The sequence below is a fragment of the Primulina tabacum genome, chromosome 8, assembly GCF_025594145.1.
Source record: "Primulina tabacum isolate GXHZ01 chromosome 8, ASM2559414v2, whole genome shotgun sequence".
Classification (NCBI taxonomy): domain Eukaryota; kingdom Viridiplantae; phylum Streptophyta; class Magnoliopsida; order Lamiales; family Gesneriaceae; genus Primulina; species Primulina tabacum.
The window spans coordinates 16,352,960-16,362,708 of NC_134557.1; the positions used below are offsets into that span (position 1 = coordinate 16,352,960).

The 9,749-nt window shown below is 38.1% G+C and overlaps 1 protein-coding gene across 1 annotated transcript; it reads right to left on the reverse strand.

Moving 5' to 3' along the window:
• Positions 1 to 7,517: 7,517 nt before the first annotated feature.
• Positions 7,518 to 8,234, reverse strand: LOC142554613 (uncharacterized). Its single transcript, XM_075665276.1, has 2 exons — positions 7,938 to 8,234; positions 7,518 to 7,838 (listed from the first exon to the last, which is right to left on the reverse strand). The coding sequence occupies exons 1-2, from the start codon at positions 8,232 to 8,234 to the stop codon at positions 7,518 to 7,520; spliced, it is 618 nt and encodes a 205-aa protein (XP_075521391.1).
• Positions 8,235 to 9,749: the final 1,515 nt, after the last annotated feature.

Here is a 9,749-nt window from a genome sequence, read left to right on the forward strand (position 1 = left end):
CATTGATGCACCCCACAGAGAGCAACTAGGGCGAATAAAACACTTGTCCAGCAAGTCTTGAATTTGATCTTTTAATTCTTTCATCTCGGCGAGTGCTAGACGATAGGGTGCTTTAGAAATTGGTACAGTGCCCAGCATCAACTCAATAGAAAATTATATCTCACGGTCCGGTGGAATACCAGAAACGTCATCAGAAAAGACGCTAGGATAGTCTTTGACGACTTCAACATCCTATAGCTTCTGAGTGACGTTAACATGTGCTGAAGTAACACATGAAAGAAAAGCTTGGCATCCTCGTCTCATAAGCTTCCTCGCACACATACAACAGATAATGTGCGGAATTTGCTTGTTCCTTGCTACCTCAAATACAAAATATTTCCCACTAGGAGGTCGAATTGACACCGTCCTCTGCCAAAAATTATTGAAGCTCCATTCAATGATAACCAATCCATACCAAGTATGATGTCAATTTCAGGCATTTAGAGTACGATAAGATCTACCCGAACCACATTTTTTTGCAAACGAAGCTCCATATTCTTTACAATGCTGAAGTGATCATTTGATCACCGGAAGGAATAAAAATCTTGAAGCCAAATCTCATATCATCGGGTATAATATTTAGTTGCTTGACGAATGTCTCTGATATGAATGAGTGTGTAGCTCCCGAATCCAGCAATGCATAGATAGCCACACCTTGAATGAATATCCTCCCTGCTATGAAAATTCCGTCAAATCCAATCGTGTTGAAGAATAAGGAGTCTCTATCATTATTTCCCAAAGTTTTTGAAGATTTAATGCTTGGATCCCAATATTCTATCAAAAATTGCATTTTTAGCCCCTCAAATTTTTTGAAAATAGCTTTTCCATCCTTAAAAAATTTCGAATTTTGCCAATTAGTCCCCGAAAATTTTCGAAAATTCGCACCTTAGCCCCATAACTTTCGAATTTCAATAATTTGATCCGTAGAGTTTTGGAAATCATGATTCTAACCTTTAGGAATTCTAAATTGCGAAAATAGCCCCTAAATACTTGAAATTCTAAAACAACCCCTAAACTTTCTAAACTTTACAATTAAGTCCCTGAATTTTTTCGAAAATTACCTATTTTACCCTAGGATTTTCGGTTATCTCAATTTCAGACCTTGAACTCTTCGAAAATTCGGATTAGCCCTTTGAATTTCATTATGTGCAATTAAGTCCCTAAAATTTTGAATTTTTTGCATTTTAACACCCCTCAATTTTCGAAAATGCCCATTCATGCCCAAAATTTTGATTTCTCTCAATTTTATTCCTTAATACTCTTATTTGGATTTAATTATCTCCTTTACATAATTAAGGCTCATAATTCATGTTCACTTTCTACAGTTTCTATAGTCATCTATTAATTCCAACTATGGTAGAGCATGCAACCTAATTTCCACTAGATTTTTCTGGATCCCAAATCAATTCTCATAACCAATTTAACATTTCATGCAATCAAATGTAACGTCCCGAAATTTGAAGGTCCACGTTGGACCACATGCATGCAAGTTATTAAATTTCTTTGATATTTTATTTAATTGTTTTAAAGCATTAAATGCATGTTTATTTCATTATTTTGTGTTTAAATATTTTTATGAATTTAATGCATAATTTATGCATGATAGGATTAAATTCATGAAATTTTAAAAGTTCATGCATTAGGGTTTCTAGATGCATTTTGCGCTCGAACGAGGAACGGAGACCGGGGAATTATCAGGAAAATTATTTTTATTAAATGATTAATTTTTATTAATTAATATAAGATGTTTTAAAGGTAGTTTTCAAGAAATGGGCCTTGTTGGGTATTTTTACCCGCATGATTTTATTTTTATACGGTACGCAAATTTTATCGAATCGGGAGACTTTTCGAGGATTCGGCTAATATTTTCAAGAACTTACCAACACGAAATATTTTTGAGAGTGTGTTTGGATTTAATGGACCTACTTTTACGCCTATTGGGCTTAAAACATTTTTAAAACTTTTAAATGATGATTTAAAGCCCATTATTTAGTGATTAGCTATTTATTTATTACCTAATCAACCATTAAACCTAATTCTCCTAAATTTGCCGACACCTTCCCCCTCCCCCAATCAAATCCTCTATGTTTCAGCCCCTTCTACAGCCAAGCTTCGGTGATCAATTTCTATTGCAAAGAAGAAAATTCTCTTCTCTGGCTTAATTCGTTCTTCGGTTGTCTTGCGATTTATTTACCAGGCACGCTTGAATTCCTTTTTTTTTTTTTTTTCTCATCTCATGCGACAATAGTATACTATTATGTATATGTGTGTACGTAAATTAATATCAGGAACAATTGCGTACTTGCATTTTGTTCTTTTTTTTTATGAATGCATTGCAAAGCGTACTACCACCTCACGTGCTCTTGATTTGTTGCAAGGGGATGCCACGTTCTTGTTGTTTAGGGGCTGTGAGAAGGGGGTTGTTGCTGTTATGTAAATGGAGTCGTGAGCTGCTCTTGGGGGGAGAAAAAGAGCCGATGACTTTATGGGTTTTGGGTTGGGATTGTTGGATCTGGTTTTCTACATGCCCAAACGCAGCGGAAGTTTTTAAAAATTTTGTTCCTATTTTGACAATCAAAATAAGATTTGCTTTGGACGCTCGTATGATTTTAACTAAAACATACATAGAATGTTAGAAAATTATACCTTTGTGAATTAATCACGTGGCTCCAACTAATTCGATATAAACGGATTAGCTCTTGATGAATCCCTTCGAACTTTCTTCAAGAACTCTTTGTTTCAATCTTCTAATCAGGTCCACGACTAGATGATTTGTTCCTCTTCTAAATTGCACTAGAAATTTAGAAGAACCTTTGCGTAGAGATTAAAAATTTGAGAGAGACTCAAACTCCTTTCTTGAAAATTGGCCAAAATATTTTGGAGGAATTTTTGGATGCAATTCTCGTGAGTCACACTTTAGAATAGGTGGAGGCTATGTCTTTTAGGTCAAACTCCTTTTTTAAAAAAATTTCATGACCTAATTATCATAATTAACATTAATGAGCTTGATTAATTAATTGGGCTAGTCCAACTAGTTTAATTAATAAATCAAAGTCCATTAAGAACTTTAATTATTTAGTATGTTGGACTTGTACCCCTACAAGCCCATTAAACATACTTCCCACTATATTTACTTTAATTTTAAATAAACTCAACTTTTGAGCTTAATAAATTAAATACATTACAAATTCAACATTTGAATTTAATATTTAAATCATAAATTCAACTCCTTGAATTTTATCACCTCCAAAATTTATTATTTAAAAAACCCAACTTTTGAGTTTAATAAATTAAATTATCAAATTTTATAAATTCAACTCCTTGAATTTATTCTCTCCAAATTTCATAAATTCAACTTCTTGAATTTACTATATCATAAATTCAAATCCTTGAATTTATTTTCTCAAAATTTAATTATCATAAATTCAACTTCCTTGAATTTATTCTCTCAAAATTTAATTATCATAAATTCAACTCCTTGAATTTACTATAATATAAATTCAACTTCTTGAATTTATTCTCTCAACGGGAACAAACGATCCAGTGCTTGTGTGACCCTCAATGGTTCAGGGATACAGCTAGCCGTGGGTTCACAACTCTTTGTGATTCAGGACATAATCCTTTATTCGGCCTTACCCTAGTTAGCCCCATTCTTTTCATCAACACCTTGATCAAGAATGTCAGAACTCATTTCTGATTGCACCCATCGGATCATGGTAAGAGCGTCTAGTAGCATCGCCCCATGATCCCCTAGGTATCACTGATAGTGCCTGCAAGAACCAGTCGATTATGATTAACGTACAGTACGGTCCCTTCATCTCAAATATCCCGATCAAATCTGCAACCATTGGTTCATCGAGGGTTGCATATTAATTCGATAACTATGTGATAACTATAATAGTGGCATCGCGTGTACTATTTTGAGAACTCCTTCTCTAACGTACATTTCATACTCTGGCCAGAGATTCCATGAACTATTATTTAATCAGATCACATAGGATATCCACACCCGTAGGTGAGCGGTGAATCCCCGACTACAATGCACTGGCTCCTATATGTGTCGCAACTGTACCCAACCTCGCCACCTGATGACTCTCCTAGAGCCGGTAAACGAGTCAAAGCACATCTCTAGCATATAGAGCCTCAGTGTTGTCCCGGGTCGTAAGGACTAATGGTGTACAATTATAACCACGGACTTATCCTCTCGATGAATGATAACCACTTGGAAAGTCCGAGGGAGGGTTGTTCGGTATAATCATCATATGACTACCCATCTGCATGTTTGGACATCTCCATGCCCTTACCAAGAAACGCAGTACACAACATCACAGATGCTAGTCTCGAGCTCAAGCGACCTTTATCCATGTTTTAGGCGGCTGAATCGACTAGGAACGAATTTAGATCATACATTGTTTACAAACGAGTTTCAACATCGAATTACGATTCGTTTGTATTAAAGTATAATCAAGGACTTTATCTATGTTGTTTGCATGGGTATACAGATAAAGTATAACAAGACCATAAAAAGTTAAATTATATTAAAATAAAGATTGTATATTTCACTTGAGTCAATAAATTCCCTAGCCAACCGTTGGCTTGTAGGGCATCTACTCTAACAGGGATTTGGTGACAAAGGTTGAGGAAGGGAGAGTTACAGCCTGGGGGTTTAGGAGGCCATTCTAGGGGCTGTGATGCAGGCCCTGGAGAGTCCAAATTGTGGACCATACTGGCTGTTCGAGGTTGCCTAAGGCTAGATTAGGATCGAAGGCTCGAGTGCTTGGGTGCGCTTGGAGGAGTTTCGGTGGGAGCTAGCGTTCGGGCGTGTTGGTTGGGGTGCATGGGGCTTTAGGCTTGGTTCAAATAGGTCCAGTAGGGTCTGGTCAAGGGCTAGGAGTGGCTGGTAATGGGCTGGTCATCGATGGTTTGGGTTTGGAAGGCTAAAATGTGGGTTTGAGGCACTTGAGCTCCGGTTGACGACATGCTGGATTTTTCCAGCAGTTGTCCAAGGATTCAATCGAAAGATTTAAGGTCCCATTTTGATGGTTTTAGGGTCGTTTAGATGTGTACTAAGTATGGTAAAAATTTGGGATTAATCGGGTTGAGTTTCACGTCGATTCGGTTTAAAACCGGGACCCCGGTCCAAGTTTTAAAACTAATCGGTTAAGTTTTTTATTGGGCTCGAGTTTACATCTAGGAATGCTGTGAGGCCCGGGGCCGAAGAGGACGGGGGGTGATCGCCGGTGCCATAAGGTTGCACGGACAATGAGCGGCTCCTGGCAGGCTTCTAGGTGGAGGAAACATGAATGAACCGATCCCACACCGGAATGAGAGGGATTCCGAGACTATTCAATGTAATGGACTGTACAGTTGAAGAGGGCATAAAGGATTTGATTTGTACTACTCATATCACGAAGGTGCATCTTCTTTTCGGTAGTTCATCACATAAGAACTCCAAAATTAAGTGTGCTTGACTTGGGGCAATTTTGGGATAGGTGACCCCTGGGAAGTTTCCTAGGGTGCGTGTGAGTGAGGACATAAGCACGCTGGAAAGACCCGTCTTGATACAGTGAGGACAGTCGTCGAATCAGGGGCATTACAGTTGGTATCAGAGCCGACCTCTCTTAGTACGGTGTGGTTCGAGGACGAACCAAGCGGAAGCTGGTGGGCATGTGAGGCCCGGGGCCGAAGAGGGCGGGGGATGATCGCCGGTGCCATGAGGTTGCACGGACAATGAGCGGCTCCTGGCAGGCTTCTAGGTGGAGGGAACTTGAATGAACCGATCCCACACCGGAATGAGAGGGATTCCGAGACTATTCAATGTAATGGACTTTACAGTTGAAGAGGGCATAAAAGATTTGATTTGTACTACTAATATCACGAAGGTGCATATTCTTTTCGGTAGCTCATCACATAAGAACTCCAAAGTTAAGCGTGCTTGACTTGGGGCAATTTCGGGATGGGTGACCCCTGGGAAGTTTCCTAGGGTGCGTGTGAGTGAGGACATAAGCACGCTGGAAAGACCCGTTTTGATACAGTGAGGATAGTCGTTGAACCTGAGGCCTTACAAAGGCTTTTAAAAATATGTTTTGGAATGTTTTAAGGAATTTGGTAATTTTTGGGTCAATTTTAGAGGTCTAAGGGAAAAACGGTAATTTTTGGGTTTCCAGGGGCAAAATAGGTAATTTTGCAACCGGGGTGAGATTTTGGTATTGGCAGCGCTCTGAGCACAAATTTATCATGTTTTAATGTTTATGCATCATGATCATGATTTTTAAGATTTTATGAAATATACGTTGCATGTTTGGATTTAAAGAAAATTACATATGTGCATGATTTTTATAAGTGATGAAAATGATGATGTTTTGAATGATGTGAATTAGCTGTGGCTATCAAAGTATATGTAAATGTTTAAGATGTATATGTAAATGCTGATGATTAGGCCTAGACACAGTGGATTGGTAATCTTGTCACTGATGTCCGATAGCCGCCGGGTATCGCGGTTCTATGCATTATGGATCCATTGTAAATGATGATGTATGATAGTCATCTCTAATGAACTGAATTCACCAAAGGAAATGATAAATGATAAACGATGAATGATGAATAATGATTAACGATGAGCTGTTTTGAGACGTCATGATTTTACACGACACGTTTACTTTAAGCTTTTAAAGTTCATGAAAGATATGTTGAATATGTTATTTTTCTGTGCTGTGTGTTATGTATAGGTATTTGTTATTTATGGTACATGTGTGTTGAGTCTTTAGACTTACTAGGCGTGTGTGATGTAGGTGAGTTCGATGTCGAGGGGATTGGAGGCGCTGAACTCTGAGTCAGCAGACCTGGTGAGCGACACGACCCGAGGACCTTATGATTTTCCGCACATTTATGATTTCATGTTATTGAGACAATATGAGTATTTTATACGCTGTTTTATTTTAATGTTTGATGTTAGGATGTTACTATTTTTTTTACCCCGTTATATTTTTAGTGGTAATTGTGTATTATAATTTTAAAATGATTTTTTTAAATAGGATTGCATGCATGCGATTTATTCAAATGTTTATTTCAAAATGAGAGCTCTAAAAAAAATTATTTTCACACTTTTAAAATGAGTAGATGTTACATAAAAGCAATATAAAAACGTTAAATAACTAGGTTACCAGTAATTAGAGTCATGTCTGGCTCCTCCTCAGCATGCATAACATAAGCTCTCCCCATAGTTGGTGCTTTCTTCTTGGGCAATTAGCAGTTTTATGTCCTTCCTTCTTGCATATGAAGCAATTGTATGTCCTCTGCATACACTTGCCAAAATGTGAGCGATTGCACTATTTGCATAGTGGCCTCTCTACATGTTTCCGTGCTCTAGGTTGTGGTGGCTTTGGTGGTCCTAACTTCTTCACTTGCCCTTGGGGCTTCTGCTGCCCTTGAGCTCTAGGAGGTCCCATTAATGGCTTCTTACTTGGCTGAGAGCTCTGCTAGTGTTGCTGTCCCTTGCGTTGCATCTCATAATTGATATCTTTCAGGACTTGTTCAGCTTGTAATGCATAGACAGTGGCACTTGCATAGCCCGTCAGTCGCATCATCATCACATCACGACGTGTGATAGGTCGAAGGCCATCCATGAAGTGCCTTAATTTCTCCGCAGCATCTCTAGCTATGAGGGGCACAAAGTGACAACACCTATCGAACTTCTTCACAAATTCAGCCACGGTCGTGTCCCCCTGGCGGAGACCCATGAACTCTCTCTTCAGGCGCCCTCGGACATCGACAGTAAAGTATTTCTCATAGAATATTTCCTTGAATCCCAAGGTAAGCATAGCCAAATCAATCCCTTAGCTTCGCCCCTTCCCATCAAAGGGAAGCATTATCCCTAAGAATATAAGTAGCACACCAACACGATTAGCGTCTCCCACATTCAAGTAACGAAAGCGCACCTCAAGTGATCGAATCCAACCCTCAGCAGCAAATGGGTCGGTGGTGCCAAAAAATTCCTTCGGACCCAGCCTCCGAAACTGATCATAAACATCAAGTTGTGGCCTCGGAGCCTGCTGAAACTGCTGCTCAAAGAAGCGAGCCATGCCTTCCCGTGCACAAGTAGCAGCATCCCCATTAGGAGGTGGGGGTGTGTTCCCTTGACGATCCTCAGTATTCTCAGCTTGCCTATCAGTACTAGGTGCGCGTCTAGGTGGCATTATATCTGAACATTTTCCAAATGTTAAATGTAACCAACATGCATTTAAATCTAACTTTCTAACCATGCAACATATACTAATCCCTTTTTTGAGAAATTTTAAGCATATATACCGTTTAACCTCAAATAGATTTTAAACATGTAAAGTAAGTATATAAAATATATAAACATGCATGTGTCATCATAAAAACCATGTAAAGCAATTTAAATTACACACTTGAGGCATGACAAATGAGCTTTCCGGAACTGACGGTGGCACAACCCTTTGCAGGAACGTCGCTCTAATACCAACTTAAATGTCCACTACTCGTTTTTCTTTAAAATATAACAAAATTTTTTTCCTTCCTATACTAATTATTCAGCCGAAATATATCTTTTCATATATATGTTTTTGACACCACTTAACAAAAAATAAACTAACTATTATTTGAAAATCCAAAAGAAAAGTAATTCAAAGCACAAAATCATAAATCGTCCACCAAACCCAACTTTAACATTTTAAAGACTAACTAAACTCTAACATCCTGTAAAAACATCTCAAAATCATCATAAGGCATAAACTCTTAAAAATAACTTAAATCATTTAGCATAAGCCATAAACATAAGTCATAAACATAAATCATAATCGTAAGTTAATTGCGAAAATTAGCGCTGGTCCTCGGGTTGTGTGCACATTCAGTCTACCAAGATCAACGATCAAGTCCTTCATTAACATCAACATCATGCTCACCTGCATCGTTCACACCTAGTGAGCCAATTGACTCAGCAAACCTTAACCATGATAACAAGTAATATATATACAATCACATACAACAGTTAAAATACTTTTACTTAAAATAGCTTTTCATGAACATGCATAAACTTAAACATTTTTCATTTCATCATCAACAAATTCCTTTTTATCATATACGTATATGTTTTCCTTTTATTGAATTTGCATTGTTAATTGTGACTTTCGTTTCAGCTGAAGGTTGATGGATCCATCTACGTATAACCATCATACTGGGCGGCTGAGACATCAGCGATACTCTCATCCGTCAACTAAGCCTTAGCCTATCATATCATCATATCAAGCCCTGGTCAAGCCGCATGCTTACTTTCCCCTTAACCGAAACCCTTATGCAAAACTCTTGCAATTTCCATCCAAGCTTGGCGCGCATAAGACTAGTCCTTGTGCAGCCTCGCCTAGGCCCTTAAACCCTTTTGAAATTCATCCCTTTTTATTTTCCTAGGATGGTAGCCCCTTTATGCATCATATACATGAGTTTTATATCATCAAAACATGAGTTATATGCATGAATATCCATAAAAACGAAAATAAATCTAGTGCCGCATATTTTTCATGCAAATACAATCAAATATACATATTATGGTGTAAAGGATGTTTGAAAGAAACTTAAGGCATGCCTTTACGTATATTATGCATGCAAATGAGTTGATGATGCGAAGAATGGTGACGTAGAAACCCTAGGCTGAATTCCCTTAAAAAACTGTGGCTTTTCATCTACAAATCCTC